This window comes from Stegastes partitus, unplaced genomic scaffold (assembly GCF_000690725.1).
Source record: "Stegastes partitus isolate 25-593 unplaced genomic scaffold, Stegastes_partitus-1.0.2 Scaffold914, whole genome shotgun sequence".
In the NCBI taxonomy this organism is placed as follows: domain Eukaryota; kingdom Metazoa; phylum Chordata; class Actinopteri; family Pomacentridae; genus Stegastes; species Stegastes partitus.
This window is the reverse complement of record NW_007578645.1, coordinates 168,001-186,265: the sequence shown is the minus strand read 5'-3', so window position 1 is coordinate 186,265 and position 18,265 is coordinate 168,001. Positions and strand designations below refer to the sequence as shown.

The 18,265-nt window shown below is 40.2% G+C and overlaps 1 protein-coding gene across 1 annotated transcript; it reads right to left on the bottom strand.

Annotated features, from left to right (window-relative positions):
* Positions 1-786: 786 nt before the first annotated feature.
* On the bottom strand, positions 787-18,265 carry LOC103366175 (myosin-4-like). The gene is made up of 38 exons (XM_008293833.1): positions 18,062-18,265; positions 17,551-17,694; positions 15,984-16,140; positions 15,879-15,906; positions 15,701-15,809; positions 15,532-15,624; positions 15,380-15,443; positions 15,203-15,301; positions 15,012-15,115; positions 14,781-14,919; positions 14,570-14,688; positions 13,378-13,527; positions 13,121-13,291; positions 12,721-13,027; positions 12,451-12,527; positions 11,231-11,318; positions 11,030-11,147; positions 10,830-10,953; positions 10,598-10,734; positions 9,885-10,140; positions 9,566-9,808; positions 9,313-9,489; positions 9,082-9,227; positions 7,949-8,039; positions 6,640-7,029; positions 6,427-6,553; positions 6,231-6,349; positions 5,951-6,147; positions 5,688-5,871; positions 4,182-4,347; positions 3,968-4,092; positions 3,568-3,876; positions 3,271-3,474; positions 1,651-1,776; positions 1,409-1,579; positions 1,213-1,317; positions 1,029-1,124; positions 787-948 (listed from the first exon to the last, which is right to left on the bottom strand). The coding sequence occupies exons 1-38, from the start codon at positions 18,263-18,265 to the stop codon at positions 787-789; spliced, it is 5,826 nt and encodes a 1,941-aa protein (XP_008292055.1).

Here is an 18,265-nt window from a genome sequence, read left to right as displayed (position 1 = left end):
CACTGCACGTGCATTTAAACATTCTCCTCATATTTTTCTTTGTTCAACAGTTTCTTCTGTCCTTATAGATTTATCTTTCATTTTCCTAATCCCTGTCACTATTTTCCCCTCTGCAGTCACCTTCACTGTCATACTTTAGCTTCTCTGACTGTTCTTGCCTGTTTTTAACTTTAGAGCAGTAATAAATGTTTTTAATGTTCCTTTGTCCTGTTTTTTGCTCTATTGCATTTCAATCAGATCTCTGTCTCCTTTTCATATACAGTCATAATGAAATCATAACAATGGTAATACGCTGCTCTCCAGATTAATACAATGAATCGGAGTGGCTTTTTTTTTAACATTTTATTGCAATTAAGGCAACATACATCCACTACCACACAAGAAATAAATGCACGTATGAATCGTGCCACTTTATATCTAAAGCCACTATGTGTAAAAAAAAAAAAAGTCTCCTTTGGTGCCCTTCAGTAGAAATGCAGTGAAAAATTACCCCATGACGAGCAACAAAGCATTTAACAAGCTGCTCCTGAGATGAATGAGCTGATTATTTTCCTACAACCAGAGACTCGCTTGAACTGCCCCGTCATTAGGTGAAATCATACATATAGTGGCTTTAAATGAAGAAAAAACACATATTTGGTTAAGAGTATGTTGCAAACTAGCTCAGCTTGAAACACACAGCAGTCCATGTTGTCTTCATGGCAGCCGATTATGATTTCTCTCCGCCGTCTTTTGTCTGGAAAACGAGAAATAAAATCACTTATGATGTCGAGTGAAAGTATTTTTTCAGTGTGTTAGCTGAACGGACTGGCTCACCTTGCCCATGTCTCGACTCTTGACTTTCATCTTATTGATCTGGGACTCGGCGATGTCAGCTCGCTCCTCGGCCTCCTCCAGCTCATGCTGCACCTTCCTCAGCTTCGTCAGATGTGTGTTGGCTTGTTCTTCCTGTCAGGCACCATAGAAATGATCAGTAAAAATCTCCAAGTGCCACTTTAATTTTGTATTTGACAGATAAGGTCACTCACAGCTTCTTCAGCCTGCCTCTTGTATGCTTTGACTTTTATCTGGAGTTTGTCCACAAGCTCCTGCAGCCTCATTATGTTCTTCTTGTCCTCATCAGACTGATTTTTTGGTAATTAAAAAAAGCAAATCTTTTACATTTGTAAACACTTTTACATGAAATGGAACTATATCTTTCAGTGGGTTTACCTGGTAGGTGAGCTCTTTAATCTTACGGTCAAGCTTGCGGACACCTTTCACAGAATCTGATTGATGTCTTTGTTCTGCTTCAAGCTCATTCTCAAGTTCTCGAACCTGCGAAAGATACAATTTATTAGATTCTATAGATAGAACAAGATCAATGGGTCTTTAGCCTTTTCCTAATGCAGCATGTCCAACATATTACCCTGGCTTCCAGTTTCTGGAGCTGCTTCTTCCCGCCTTTCATGGCCAGGTTCTCGGCCTCATCGAGTCGCTGCTGCAGGTCTTTCACAGTCGCCTCCAGGTTCTTCTTCATCCTCTCCAGGTGAGCGCTGGTGTCCTGCTCTTTTTTCAGCTCCTCAGCCATCATGGCAGCCTGAAAAATGTGATAAAATAGCTGGTAGACTGCTGCGTTCTCCTGGCTGGAACTCAGAAAAGTCCACTTACATCGGTGATTGCTTTCTTGGCTTTCTCTTCAGCGTTCCTGGCTGCTTGGACGCTATCGTCCATCTCGCCCTGAATCTGAGACAAATCAGCCTCCAGCTTCTTCCGACTGTTGAGCAGGCTGGTGTTCTGTAAGCAATCAATTGAAATGACATTAGGATGCAAAAATATGATGGTATTTGATAGAATATAAGTGGTAACACCTTGATACTGTAAGAGAGGATATAAAATAAGCTCTTTTCTGCTTTTTCAATTGGACAGATTGGACACTAATTGAATGAACGCACCACCTGTTTCCATTTATTTTACCTGTCAAAAATGGCATCTGTTCTCATAAATGCCACTAAACAGCTTTAATCTACCTGCCAAAGTGTCAATCAGAATACATTTAAAGAGAGAAATAGATCATGTACGTATGGAATCATTCTTTATTTGATACCTCACACGCTTTGGGAGTTTGGAAATAGTTTATTGTCTTTAATATTACTATAGTCTTGGCGAGGTGTTTGACTGATTTTTTGGCCATTTGGGGATAGGAGAAACAAGCAGTCAGCATAACATTGACATAATGTAAGCACTTTTTACCGTCACTGGAGGTACCGCAACAAAGTTTAGTTGGTAAATATCTAAAATGCTGTAACTTTTAAGTTGATATTGCACACCTGAGGGACAGTATCTTGCTCTGCAGCTGCTAAATGCTCCATTTTGTTCACCAGATAGTCTCTAACTATGTCTGTCTGCAGAGTTGCAGTAGTACAGAGTGGGCTTTTTAAAGATCACATATCGAAAACTAAAATGTCAGAGAGTTGAGATTAAATCAAGGCAGTAAAGTTGCAGCAAGAAAACTAAGATTTTGTCCACGGTAAACCCAGTAAATTTGTAACTATCTCTCCATTTTGAGCCTCCACTCAGACAAAAATGCCATTTTCTCCTCTGCAATGTGTCCTTTCCATAACACGCTCTGGAGTGTACAAAACAAAACACTGGTTTGGTGTTGTAGGGTGTATGGAGGAAAACTGAGCTTCGTAATAACATCATATCGCTGACGGAACAAAAGGTTGCAATAGTGCTGCATTTTATTGTTTTTTTTGAACTAAACTATGAAGAAGAAGAAAAAGGAACAAGAGCGACTTTATACTCATTAGAAGCTTCAGGTTGTTCTGTGACAAAGTCAGAACTTTCTCACTTTGAAATCATTGTAAGCTACTTGCAATAAACAATTCTTCATGGTTGGTTTTCTGTGGCCAGCTTGTTCACGTGTCCTCTGCACATGCTCAGTAGAAGGTTAACTGCCAGTTTCAGAGCATTTATAGAAACAAGCTGAAGTGTCTGCCATGGGTGCCTTTCATTTTTGACCAGAAATGGCATTTTTAATTTTGTGTTCATATTGTTCCAAATGTACACGCATCCCAAAACCTAAAATGACCTGAAAGATGCTGTAAAGTTCTACAAAGCTGAGGGAAACTGTAGACATTCCTGTGAACAATCCCTTTTAAGAGCAACCATGTCAACTACTGGTAATATAAAAACGTTGGTTATCCACCCTCTAAACATGCAGAGGCAGGCTTCACTGCCATGTTTCACTCTATAGTAAATTGTGATGAAACACTGGTGGATGTGAACCTGCGAGTGAAGCAGCTGCACTCTCTCGCTGGCGTCCAGCAGCTCCTGCTCTGCCAGCTTGCGGCTCCTCTCCGTCTGCTCCAGCGTCGCTCGGATCTCCTCCATCTCGGCCTGCATGAGGTTACTCCTGCGCTCCGACATGGCAACCTGCTCCTTCATGTCATCACTGTTTCTCAGGGCATCGTCGAGGTGAATCTGAACCTCCTAAACAGTCGAATTATTAAAAGAAGCCTGTTTCAATTTGATTGTAACAGTTAACACAACACTCTCTGTAGATCTGCTGTACATGTGGCCAACCTTGAGCTGAACTTGTATGTTCCTCAGCTGTTTCTGAGCCTCGGCCGCCTGCCTGTTGGCGTGGCTCAGCTGGATCTCCATCTCGTTCAGGTCTCCTTCCATCTTCTTCTTCACTCTCAGGGCGTCGTTCCTGCTCCGGACCTCAGCATCCAAGTTGCTTTGCATGGTGTCGATGATTCGTTGGCTGTTTCTCTTCAGCTGTTCGATCTCTTCGTCCTTCTCGGCTACCTTCTTGTCCACTTCCGACTTCACCTGGTTCAGCTCCAGCTGGACTCGCAGGATTTTGGATTCCTCGTGCTCCAGGGATGCCTGAGGAAATAAACGAACGTGAAGCCACACCGACCTGACATGGTAGAGTTTGTTTAAACACACATGATCTTTATGTTTTCCTTCTGCTCACCTCTGCCTCCTCCAGAGACGTCTGGGCCTCTACCTTCTCCTGCTCGGCCTGTTTCTTTGATTTCTCAAGCTCGTGGATGTTTTTTCCCGTCTCTCCCAGCTGCTCAGTGAGATCCATTATTTCCTCTGCAGTGAAACAGAAACATGATAATGTTCCTCCCATAAAAAACACAGGCGACAGCATTATCATAGATTGAAAATAGGCCTTGACACACGTTGCAGATTTTTATTTTCCCGCTTGAGGGTCTCCAGCTGTTCCATGCATTCTTCGAAGACGTTCTTCATCTTGAAGTTCTCAGTTCCCAGAGAGCGAGTTTCTTTTAGAGCTGACTCCAGCTCTGCTTGTCCCTCCTCATGTTTCTGCTTCCACTCGGCCACAACCTACAGGCAGAACATTACAGGAAAATATATCATTTCAGTGTAGTGAATTTTTACAATAAGTAGCCCCTGTTTGGTTTTCCAAGTGTCTCTTTTCAAGCCAAAGGCAAAAAAAAGCTGCTACTGACAGAGTTTGGGGATGTTTTTTTCAGGTGGAAACTTAAAAAAAAAAAAAGCCTCTGGCTTCGGGGTCTAACTAAGCTGTTAAATTGCTTCTTTGATATTTTTGTTTATACGAAGCAATCTGTCCCAAAAGAGCCATAATGAATTAATATGTTTAACACCTTTTTAATTTGGCAAAAATAATAATTTTGTGCCACTATGCTGTCAGCTACGAGACCTCAACTTTTAGAAAAGAGTCCATATTCTGTACATTTACAGATTTATCATTTTATTTTTGATGTCTACCAGAAGATGTTTCCATTCTTTAATGTTCAAAAAACACATTATTTTCATCATACTGAATGTCTTCTAAACATTCTATCTGAAACACTCTGTTTTAGCTCCTGTTTGTTATAAAAAGCTCAATCATACACCATAGCCACAGATTTAACATATATATACTGTATATCTAGTGCATCTCGAAAATTTAAATATAGTGAGAAAGTTTATTATTAATCAGTTATTTAAGAAAATGAATTTTGTATTTTCTAGACTGTTCATTTACATGAAAAGTAAAATGTTTGTATCAATGTTTGCTTCAAGCATTTTTCTATTTTCATTTTAATAATTATGTCCGACGGCTCAAAAAATTTTTAAAAACATAATTCATATTTCTTTCTTTAAACAATGGAAATCTGGCAGCGAAGGTGTAATTTTTAAAAACCTAAAAACTGGGACGATAATGAGAACATTTTAGCCAATTTAAATACGCTAAAACAGTATAGTCTTAAAGTCACATGGTGTAAAAAAGAAAAAAAAATGTTTTCTTTGGAACTTTTTTCAATGATTTTACTTAATATTGTCAATACAGTTGAAATAATTATTTATCATTTCGAATGCATTTTAATACAAGTATTTTTTTCTAAATTTAAATACAATAAAAACAGTGTCATTTTGCTTTCAGACTTTGTAAATGAACAAATTGCCATTTGTAAAAATACAGTGTTTTAAATTGACCATTACTGAAAGCTTTGGCCTGTTTGTTTACTGTTTACTATTTACCAGTAGAAAATCTGTCATATAAAAAAGCAGTAAATTACAGTTAAAAACTGCTGAGAAAACAACAACAAACAAAAAACCACAACAAGTTGCAGTGTAGTTTTTGATTATATTTTGTCTACTGAACCCCTCATTGCATTGGCATTCAATCACTTAGATTTTTCAGACATCTCTTATAAAACCTTGTCAAAGTTCCTCTGCTTCTTGTCCAAGGCAGCAGCTGCAGCATTGGACCTCTCCACATCCATCATCAGGTCCTCCACCTCCCCCTGCAGCCGCTGCTTAGTCTTCTCCAGGGAGGAACACTTGGAGTTAACGGCCTCCACAGCTTCTTCTGCGTCCTGCAGGCGGAGAGCCAACTTCTTCCTGTGGGAGAACATGCACCACATCATAAGATCCCACGAGAAGCCCTTCTGTTTCGATCTGGTGTGGAGATGGTTCTCACTTGGCCTCCTCGAGCTCCTCAGTGCGTTGGATGGCGTCCGTCTCGTATTTGGTTCTCCACTGAGCCACGTCGCTGTTGGCCTTGGACAGGCAGCGGTGCAGCTCAGCTTTGGCCTCCTGCTCCTCCTCGTACTGTTCTCTTAGCAGCTCGCAGTCGTGGCGAGACGACTGCAAACTGTGAGCCAGGGCGTTTTTAGCCTTAACAGGGGAAAAAAGAAAACCTTATAAACACTTTAAACTCTTACATTCCCATCATGTCTGTGTGTTTTGTCAGAACTCGCCTTCACTTCCTCCTCATGAAGTCGCTTCAGCTCTTCAATCTGCTGAAGGAAGGCTTGCTTTCCCCGGGTCAGCTGCGACATTAAGGATTCCTTTTCTTCCAGCTGTCGAGACATCTCAGCTGGACGATAAGGGTGAAAAGAATTAGAGCCGGTTAATCTGGGAGTCTGTGTGATTGAGATAGGATCAAATACTCACCATTTTCTGTCTGCAGCCGAGCTTTCTGGCTTGAAAGGTCATTTATGAGTCTCTGATGCTCGTCCTCTTTGGTTTTTACCTCGCTCAGCTGATCTTCCAGTGAACGGCACAGTTTCTCCAAATTAATCTTCAAATTTAAAAAGAAGAAAAAAATCAGCTTGATGTATCTGCACATGGAGCTGAACATAAAAAACACTGAATGTGGAGACCAACCTTTGCCTTGGCTGTGCTCTCCATATTGCTCGATAAGTCGTCCATCTCCAGCCTCAACTCGCTCTTCTCCTTCTCCAGTTTCTGCCGGACTCTCTGGATGCTGTCCAGCTGTTCTCCCATTTCGGCCACGCTGTCCGAATGTTTCTTGCGCAGAGCGGCGGAGGTGGCGTCGTGCTGCAGGGAAAACTCCTCCAGCTCCCTGCGCAGTTTCAGGAACTCGGCCTCTCGTTTCTTGTTCATCTCGACCTGAGCGGCGGTGGCTCCTCCGGCCTCCTCCAGCCGCTCTGTGATCTCCTCCAGCTCTCTGGACAGATCAGACCTCTGCTTCTCCACTTTGGCTCGAGCCGCACGTTCCGCCTCGATTTCCTCCTCCAGCTCCTCAATTCGGGCCTAAGTAGTCATTTATTTGATATTTAACAATTAGGAAGCATTTGTGAATTTTATCTTAAATGTTTCCTGAAGAATGTCACATCACTGCACATCACTAATAATATTCTCATGTTAGTTTTAGGTTACTTGTTTTATTTTCAGTAATCTTACTTAATATTTGACCAGATCAAATAGCAGAGAATAAAAAATTTAAAAAAATATAAAGAAATTCAAAATATATATTGAAAAAAATATATATTAAAAAACAATAAAAATAATAATAGAATAATAAAAAATTTAAAAAATAACTACTGTGGTAATATAACCTAAAATGTGATGTCCATGCATGTGTACGCCTGGTTTTAAGAGGTTAAGTAATTTTTATCTGATTATTCTGATAATTATTCATCAGTTCAAGACGTTTTTAAGGCAAAAAGTAGAAACTGTCCAATTCCATCTTCTAAAATGTGAGTATTTTCTGAATATCTTTGGTTTGTGGACATAAAAACAAACATTTGAGGACGTCATCTTGGCATCTGGAAAACACTGATTGACATTTTTTTTTTCACCATTTTCTGACATTTTATAGACTGAATAACTAATTGAAGATGGTTTCCAGCTCTACTCTTTCTGTTTCATTGTTATTTTGACCACATATAAGCTGTTGAACTGAATGGTCCTAATGTTTTAGCTCATCAATGGACAAGGTAAACTTATGTAGACTTGCTGTGAGACATTATAAAGAAAGCACACAATGCTGCTTTGTACTGATAAAGGAGTAGATGTGCATTGACCAACGTGGAGTCAATATATCTTTGTTCTATGATCATTCCACTGAAACAGTCTACGCCCAACTCACTGTAATCATAAAAGCAGACACACAGTCAAGTAACTAGCTTCATAACATCATCGAACCCGATCTAATAACTGAGTTCTTCACCTGGAGCTCTTTTATTTTCTTCTGTAGCTGCCCACCAAGTGCTTGTTCATCTTCTACTTTTGTCTGAAGTTGCGACAACTCAAAGTCTTTCCTGCAAAATAAAACAAAGGTTGCTGGTTAATTGAGTCGAACTTTCCCAAATTTGCCAATTCACTAAGTGTGACACAGTCTAAGAAATATGATTCTTACAGAGAGCTGGATGTGTTTCAACTTAACTGTATCAGCTCTGCCACGTGAACCAAAGGCAAACCAATGTGTATTCCTCAAACTGATTACTTTCCAAAGGCTGAATTAATGAGCTAACAGAAGCTTTATGTAATTTTCAAAGTTTCTTCATACTGTACCAACTCGACAGGTGGATATATTTTAACCGCATGAAATAAGTGCACAAGGTGTAATCATCGACATGTTGTCCTATTATAAAGTTATTATGAAGAGAGGGTTACATCCAGCAGACACAAAGCAATAATATTATGCAGAGTGTCAAAAGGATTGCTGGAGCACACAACTTAATTAACAGCCTTTTATTGTGCTAATAGACTTTCAACACGACTGAGTCTTCATCAAAAGGTTTTGACTGTAAAAAAAATGGACTGAAGCAGTGTACTCCAGCAAACCTTTCTGTACTTTAAAAATATGCTGTCCTCATCTGCGTCCGCTGTATTTCTCATAAAGACATGCAGAGAATCCTGTTCCAACTATTTCATTCATTTGGAGTTTTTACTTCAGCTCAATATTCACTCTGTTTTAGCTCCAGTTTTGGTCTCCACCAGCTCTGAAGTGAAATATCTGTCTCTTTTGCCGCTAAATGTTGCGCTGTGTTTACCAGGTGGTTTCTGTTCTACTGTTTGGTGTCTTTTTTTTGTGAGAGAGAACCTAAAATGGTGCAGCTGTAGTCCAGAAGATTACAAGATGATGGACGTTGATAATTCTCTATGGTTTTGTCAGTTAAAGAGACGTATTTCTCAGTATGGGTAAACGTTTAATGTCTCTCTTCTTGTGAAACATATTGCTCATTAACCAAAACTAAGGCTTCTATTATACAAAACCAGATATTAAAATTGTTCGCAAACAACAAGCTATACATAAATTCCTAAAAATATTATTCTAGCACCAAAAAGAAAATCTTTTACTTTTTCAGTTTTTCATCCAGCTGCTGCTTCTCGTTCTCCAGATCCATGATGGACTCCTGAGCAAGTTTCAGATCGCCCTCCAGCTTCCTCTTAGCTCGCTCCAGATCCATGCGAACCTTCTTCTCTTGTTCCAGTGAGCCTTCCAGCTAAAAATAAAAGCTCAGTCACTGTATGCGTCTTAACATTAGCAACATACTGTGCTATAACTTCCCTGTCTGTCGGGCAACTCACCTCGTCTACCTGCTGTTCCAGTTTGGTTTTGGCTTTGGTCAGAGCGTTAATTTTGTCTTCCTCTGACTGCAAATCATCCAATGTTTGCTGATGAGCCTCCTGCAGCGCTTTCTTCTCTTTGGACAGTTTGGTGATGTTTTCATCTTGGCTCTGGATTTCTTCAGTCAGGTTTTTCACCTGAAGTCATGATTAAGAAAGAAGATGAAACAATTCTCCAACAACAAGCAGAAATAGCACTAATAAACATGCTCACCTTGTTTTCCACAGCGTGTTTCTCCTTTTCCACTTTAGCTAAGGTGAGCTCCAGGTCGTCGATGTCTCTCTTCAGTTCAGAACACTCGTCCTCGAGCTTTCTCTTCTTGGCGGTCAGCTCAGCGTTGACCTCCTCCTCATCTTCCAGTCTCTCCGTCACCTCCTTCAGCTTGGCTTCCAGCTGGATCTTGCTTTTAATGAGTCCCTCGCATCTCTCCTCTGCATCCAGCAGGTTGTCGGCCTCCTGTAGACCAAATTAGAGATTAACACATATAACATCCGCATCAATAAAAATCATCTGTTTCTTTGGTTGAACTCACAGCTTGGACTTGAAGCAGGAGATCGTTCTTCTCTTGTACAACGGAGACCATTTTCTCTTCCAGCTCCCTCCGCCGGTGTTCTGATTTGGCCAGATCATCCTTGAGTTTTGTGAAGTCCACCTTCATTTGGGCCATTTCCTTCTCAGCCTCGGCGCTCTTCAGAAGAGGCTTCAGCTTAAAATACAGCTTCATCCACGGCCAGTGTTTCACGTTCATGAAAGAACGGAAGTTATACTGGATCGTGTAGATGGCCTCCCTGTCAAAGTAAAACTCACCTGAGTCTAAGAAAACACACCGATCATGTCATGTAGATCACAGGTTTTGTTGTTTTGCAGCATATTTTCAGGGTATAGTGTCTTGCCCAAGGACACTCTGACATGTGGAGGGGTGGGGGATTGAACTGTCAACATTGTAATTGGTGGACAAGCTGTTCTACCACCTGAGCTACAGCTGCCATTGCTGGAAGGTGTAATTAGACAACTTTGTGTATATTTGTTAATTAGGTGGGCAGGCCTATCCTCAGTCCACAGAAGGAAATGATTCTTATCAAATCTACAAGACATAAGTTTGCTCTACCAACCATCTATTTTTTTGCAGGTCAGGGCTTCCTACCTCATTAGCATATAGAGACAGAAATTATTCAATAAATCCATGTAAAAAGACAGAAAAATGAATGTGAAAATAAAGCTGTAATAAATAGTGAACGTCTTTACTTTCTAGCCATCATCTTCTGATACTCCAGCCGGACCAGGTATCCGCGACACAGAGCCTGAGTGGACATCACAACCTGGGCTAACCGCTCATCCCTCATCTCCTCCAAGGCACCGAGCAGGCCAGCTTTAAAAAACACCTGGAAGTACAGGTAATTATTTCATTTACTGCCTTTTCACTTTCAATGTCTCTACCTTAAACACTCTAACTAAATGCATTCATAAAACTAAAAACCTTTGTGTGTCCAAACTTGTACTGGGTGTGATCCACATCGATGGAGCCCAGCAGTTTCTCCGCAGCTTTTTTGTTGTCCATGAACTGTCCTTCTGGAACAGCGCTGGCGTTAAGAATCCTGTATCTGTAGGAGGAGTTATAGATCTGATTGAGTATGAGACTAAATGTTATGAAGTATTTAACAGTAAAGGTGTTTGTACCTCTGCTTAAAGTCGCCGTAGAGAATTCTGCTCGGAAATCCTTTCCTGCAGATCCTGATGCCTTCCAGCACGCCGTTGCAGCGTAGCTGGTGGATAACCAGGTGGTTCTCCATCTCGCCTGTAATGAATCCAGTATGTATCTTTATACATGTTAATGGGGTATTTTGCATATATGTCAAAATAAGGGACAACAAAAGCTACCTGGTGTTTTGGTTTCATTTGGTATCAAGCAGCGCACAAAGTGAGGATGAGTGGTTCTCAGGTTGGTCATGAGCTTCCCAAGATTCTCCTGTAAGAAAATTCACATGGGAAGTGTAGAATTTTAAACACGTAAATCTTTTTCTACTTTAAGGAACAATTTGACATTTTGGGAAGGCTCCATACCCGCCTGTATGATACAGACTTATCAACCACAGAGCAAACCCTGCTTTATCGTTGATGTTACTTTAGAAGGGACCATCATTTATAAAATGAACATCATACCGTCTTAAAGGACATTTGAAACTAGTGATTGAGACCATAAGCTCATTAGGACAATGTTTACTGAGGTAACAGATCATGGCAGAAGTAGGGACATTTTTTACATAATCTTCTATACAATCGGACATCTTTTAGCAACCAGAAGAGTAGCTCCCTCCTAGCTGTTAGAGGAATGCAGGTTTAAGGCCAGTCCACATTAGCTTTACTTGTTAGAGATGGATGCTACATCTGTCTTTTATATACTGTCTATGTTGGATTGATTGATACGCTCATATATGTGCAATAAACACGAAGCTACAGCTAGCAGCAGGTTAGCTTTGTTTAACACGTAAACTAGGAATGGGAAACAACTAACCCTGCTCTTTCTAAAGGTAACTAAATCCAACCACCAACACATTTAAATCTCACTAATTAATATGTAATATCTCCTTTGTTTAATCTGTACAAAAAATGGCAAATAACAATCATCCATTTCACAGAGCCTCTTGTAACATCCTGGATTCTCAGCCAAGAAATCCTCCAGCATATTACCCTCCATAAAACGGCTTCCAGATGAATTTAAGAGACTCAATATGAATGCTATAATTAGTCAACTTGAGAGGTGCTGGTAGGTGCATTTTATAATCTTTGCACAGGGCCAAGGCTAGCTGTTTCCTCAGGTTTCCAGTTCTTGCACTGAGCTTAAATTTCAAATACAGATGAATAAAAAGGATATTGATCTTCTCAACTAACCCTTCTCGAGGAAGCCCCTCGCTGTATTTACCCAAATCTAAAAATATTCCTTCAATAAATTATCAGAAAATTAGTGAGTAAAGCACCATAGAGATTTTAAGCAAGGGATAAGCAGTTTAGCTCCAAGTTCAAAGTCTTTTTAAATTGTTAAATTACAATTTCTGACTTGTGTTTTTTGACAGAAATGGCTGGATGCTTTACTATCTTACCCTGAAAACAGCCGATACTGTTTGGAAAGATGCTCCCTTCTTCTTGGCTCCTTTTTTGGCTCCTGCTGCAGGTGCTTCTGCTTTGACAACACATTTTAAACATACATAACAGTAGTACATCAGTCTGATGGATAGTTTGTGGGTTCGTAATAAACAGACATCCCAACTGTACGTGCAGTAAGGATGTTAGCTTTATACTTTTGCATTTCTGCAATGTTTATAAAACTATATACAAATATATATATTATATATGATTAAAAACATACTAACCTTCAGATCCAGAGAAACTTGCATACAACATGGCCAGAATTTTGACTGATGACTTTTGGTAAAGCTGCACCACTGACTCGTTCAGCGGGTCTTTGTTCTTCTCCAGCCAGCCGGTGATGTTGTAATCAACGGTGCCAGCGTAGTGATACAAGGTGAAGTGAGCTTCAGGTTTCCCTTTGACTGTTTTGGGCTTCAGGAAGCAGTTGTTCTTGCCGAGGTGTTGGTCATACAGTTTGTTCTTGAACGAGGTGTCTGTTGATTTGGGGAACATGCACTCTTCCTCGAGTATGGAGAAGATGCCCATTGGCTGGGGAACAAACCGTTCTTATCAACAGCTTTAGCACATTTACAACATGCATTCTGAGGTATACACTATTTTAAATTTGGCAATATATAATACCTTCTCAATGAGCTCAATGCAGGCTGCCAGGTCCATACCAAAGTCAATAAACTCCCACTCAATCCCTTCCTTTTTATATTCTTCTTGCTCCAGTACGAACATGTGGTGGTTGAAGAACTGTTGCAGCTTCTCATTGGTGAAATTGATGCAGAGCTGCTCCATGCTGTTGTACTAAACACAAGCAGTAAAGATCCTATTGAAATAAACACTATCCAGTGAGCTACCAGGGAATGTACAGATTTATTTTTAAAACCTACATCAAAGATCTCAAAGCCAGCGATATCCAAAACTCCGATGAAATGTTGTCTGGATTGCTTCGTATCCAGCTGCTGGTTGATTCGTACGACCATCCACAGAAACATCTTCTCGTAGACTGATTTTGCGAGGGCACCAATAGAGTTATACACCTACAGAGAAGAAGATAAATCATGTATGTAGAGTAAATCATTGAAAGATTACTGGATGGAGACTGTTGCTCAAGAGGACAGGGAGTCCTAGAGGCTTAGAATTCATTGTTCGTAAATCAGTCTAGTGAACGCAAAGATGCTCAAACCAACTACCGGTATAAAGAGACAAAAAGCTATTTCGAAAACATTCAAAACCACAGTGGACTGAAATTGTCACAAATTATAAAGAGACACAAAATGATCACAAAGATGGAAGCAACGACAAAAAGACTTCAAATGACCACAAATAAATACAAAACAACTACAAAGAAATTAACTAAAGAGATGCAAAACTACCAAAAAGACATGCAAAATGACTACAAAGGGACACAATACAACTACAAAAAGATGCAAAAGGATTTCAAACAAACGTCTGACAAAGAGACTTCATCCAGCTGCAAAAACAGACCAAGTAACTACAGAAACAAAACAAAGAAAATGACGACAAAAAGGTTGCAAACAACCACAAGACACCCAAAATGAACATAAAGAGATACTAATCTACTACAAGGAGACACAAAATGACAACAAAGAGACACAAGACAGAGGTAAGAGAGGCAAAACTACCAAAAACAGGTAACACACAGACCTAAAACGACCGCAGAGACACAAAATTACTACAAAGATATGCAAAAAATGACTGGACAGGGTGACAAAACAACTAAAAATAGACGTAAAACAAGAAGAAAATGTACCTAAAAGGGTTGTTAAACAACAAAAAGATTCAGAGTCAACACAAATCCATGCAAAATGACTGCAAAGTGACACAAAATGACTACAAATTGATGCAAAAAGAGAACTAGACAGAAAACAACCACAGAAACAATTACAAAAAGATGACAAATTACCACAAACAGACACGAATCCAACACTATATACATATAGAGATCCTAAACTTCTACTAAGAGATGCAAAATCACAGCAAAACTGCAAAACATGTTGCAAAAAGACGCCATGAATGCCTGAAGTTTGTATGTCAGGAAGAAGAAGATTGTGTTCTCACCTGCTGCACATTCTGTCCTTTGGTAACAAACTCATTTCCAACCTTCACTCTGGGATAACAGAGGTTTTTCAGCAGATCGGCAGAGTTCAGGCCCATCAGATAGGCAGCTTTATCAGCCACTGCAGCACAACAAGATCACATCTTTTATCTTTTTATTTGGATTCATTTCTTGCTTTTTATAGCAGCTTGAACGCTGATGCCCCGTTCTCACCCTCAGTGCCATCGGGCTCGGCCTGCTCCTCCCGCTGCTTCTGCTTGAACTTCATGTTCCCATAATGCATCACAGCGCCTGTCAGCTTATAGATGGACATTTTTTCTTCAGCAGTGAAGCCCAGAATATCAAAAGCTTCCTGTGTTTATTTTTTTTTAAAAAAAGACAAATTCAGATGTCAGTAAAGCAACTTAAACTTGACAAATGGAGCTCTGTGTGCTTTAAACTCACATCTGTAGCCATCAGCTCCTCAGCGTCATTGATGCTTTTGACGCTGATTTCTCCTTGACTGATGAAGGCGAAGTCATAGGGGTTGGTGGTGATAAGAAGCAGATCTTAGGGGACAGAAGTCAAGGTTAAATCTCTTTGTGCGAATGAGAAATAAAATGATCAAAAAAGGCAACGAGGATTCGTCAGATTACCGATGAGTTCAGGCTTCTTGTTGCAAGTGAGCTGATAAAAGATGTGATAACTCCTCTCAGCCGAGAGCTGAAAAGTCACCCTCGATTTCTCCAGCAGGTCTTTCAGGAAAGGAAAGGGCGCTTTAAATGTGTTCTTTACGGCAACAGAATTCACATTAAACTGGCTGAATAACTTACATGTTTCAATGTCTGCAGATGCCAGTTTACCAGTCGTGCCAAAGTGGATCCGGATAAATTTACCCTATTCAACAACAAAAAAAGTCGCTTCTTACTCTGTGTGCTGAACAAATTCACGTTAAATCAAAACAAAGTCCCTGCAGCTCACTCACAAAGCGAGACGAGTTGTCGTTCCTCACAGTTTTCGCGTTCCCAAAAGCTTCCAGCAGCGGGTTGGCCTGGATGATCTGATCCTCCAGAGTCCCCTGGTGAAGAGCGAACGTGTAAATGTGGAGCCTGCTGCTGTCTGGAAAACAGAAGACTGACTCTGCTTGAGCTCACCTTCATTTTAGTGGATGCCTCCTTTTTCTTATCTACAGGCACCGCGATGGTCGCAAAGTACTGAATGACGCGCTTGGTGTTGACGGTCTTGCCTGCACCAGATTCTCCACTAAGAAGAAACCACACACGTCACCTTTGGACTCATTTATCCTGAACATAAAGAATCTGTTTAACTTACGTGATGAGGATAGATTGGTTTTCACGATCTGAGGACACAAGACAGGACAGTTAAATAGGGATTAAACAAACGTTTTTATTTGCTCTGAACTTGCTACTTCAGTACCGGTGAGCATGAACTGGTAGGCGTTGTCAGACAAGGCGAAGATGTGAGGAGGAACCTCCATCCTCTTCTTCCCCCTGTAGGCCTGCACCACCTCTGGGTTGTAGACTGGCAGCCATTTGTAAGGATTCACAGTAACACAGAAGAGTCCAGAGTAGGTCTGCATGGAAAAAGAATGAAAAGGTGCGATTGTATTGACACAGCAGCTTCTACAAAACAACACTGAGGTCTTTTTTTTTCAATTCAGGTTTATTATCATTACATTCACTTACAGAATCACCACAAAGAGACACAAAATAACTACAAAATTAACATAGAGTGATAAAAAACGACCAAAAAGAGTAGCAAAATGATCAAACAGACCCAAAGCAAAATCCCCAAATTACCATTTAGACATGCAAAATGGCTGCAAGGAGACACAAAATAAATAGAGTAATGCGAGAGATAACACAACTGCAACAAGACACCAAGTAACTACAACAAAACAGTTACACAAAGGTGCCAAACAACCACAAAGAGACACAAAATGCACACAAAGAGATACTACAAGGAGACAAGAAATGACCACAAAGATACTAAACAATTGCCAAAAAAGACGTCAAATGACCACAAAGAGAACTAAAACATACATAAACAGATGCAAAACTACCAGAAACACACGTGAACGACTATACAGACCCAGAGAGACCGCAAAGTCACAAAATTACCATAATGAGATCCAAAATAACCGCAAAGTGACACAAAACAGCTACAAAGAGAAGCAAATTGAAGTAAAGAGATGCACACTATCAAAAAGAGCTGTCAAACATCTGTAAAAAGATCAACATTTACCACAAAGACATGCAAAATAACTGGAAAGATGCAGAAAACAACTAGAGACAGAAAACAAGTACAGAAACAACTGAAAACAGAAGACAAATGACCACAAAAATAGACACAAAACAACCACTATGAGACAATATAGTCATTTCACATCTCTTTGCGATTTTTTTGTCTCTTTTGTAGTCATTTTATGTCTCTGCAGTTGCTTTGCATTTCTTTTTGCATTGCTTTGTAGTAGTTTTTTTTGTCTCTGTAGACATTTTGTGCCTTCCTGGAATTCTTTTGCATATCTCTGTGGCATTTTAATGTCGCATAGTCACATCTTTGCTGTTGTCTGGAAGGGATTTTATGTCTCTGCAGTTGTTGTGCATCATCTTACATCTCTATCTGGAAGCAAAAGTCTTTTTTTTCAACCATTTTGTGTCTCCTTGCAGGTATTATGCTGCTTTTGGTTCTCATTCTGTTTGTTTTTCAATAAATTTTGCACCTCTCTGTTGCAAAGTTATTAGCTTTAACACTAATTATGTCACATACAGGTTTATTCTTTTTTCATATATTTTACTTAATATAAATATCAGCTTCAGCCAAAACTTTAGATAAAATTTTGTTAAGTAAAGCACAGGCCGCAGTAATATTTCTACTGTTACAAATCATTTAAAAGAATCACACTTAAAATTTAACCTCTGCCTTCACTATTAAGCATTTTAATCGAGACTGTGCGTGCCATTATATTCCCCGCGTGACTTACGTAGATCATCCATGCTGCGTATCGCTCCTTCAGGTTGAACAGCACCGCAGGTTCGTGGAGGTGCGTCATCATCACCATGTCTTCAATCTTATCAAACTTCGGGGGGTTCATGGGAAACACTTGGTCGTCTCTGACAGTTAAAGTCTGCAGAACAGAGACAAAAGCATCAAGAGCTCCAAAATGAAAGAGTGTCACACATAAAGTTTAGGAAAATAAAAAAATGTGTTTTCAAAGTACAAAAAGGCTACAGGATATTTACTGTCTGCACATATTTTAATAATGTGAGCTCAGATTTGCAAACACAGTTTTACTTTTGTGGAGTTCGAGCTACGGGGGAGGTTAACTGTCTCTGTTGAAAGCCGGCCTAATAAAATTCTGCAGGTTCTTTATTGCAGCTTTTAAAGGTCTCCCTGAAGCTGTGTGAAATCCTTCTATATCACATCCTGGTCAGACATATTCACTGGGTGTGTTCAGTGTCTCATAACAGGCCCGTTTATCAGAGTCCACCCACTCTGTCATCCAGGGTCTTGACAGTGACTTTGCCGTCCTCCCTGTCCTGGATCTCAGCCTTGACGTACAGCTCTTTGTCCTCGTGGACGAAGCACGCCGTCTTGCCGTCGAAGGGCCGGGCCTGAGCCTCCGTCCTCTCCTTCTCTGACTTACGCAGGTACTGGGCAGCAACCCCGAAAATTGCCATTTCCCCATCCGTGCTCAT

Excerpts from the sequence above, each read along its gene's own strand:
- LOC103366175 (XM_008293833.1), bottom strand. The coding sequence starts at position 18,265 with ATGAGCACGGATGGGGAAATGGCAATTTTCGGGGTTGCTGCCCAGTAC. Across the intron at positions 11,319-12,450 it reads CAGTATCGGCTGTTTTCAGG|GAGAATCTTGGGAAGCTCAT; the intron begins GTAAGATAGTAA and ends ATTTTCTTACAG. Across the intron at positions 10,735-10,829 it reads ACAAGTTTGGACACACAAAG|GTGTTTTTTAAAGCTGGCCT; the intron begins GTTTTTAGTTTT and ends CTGTACTTCCAG.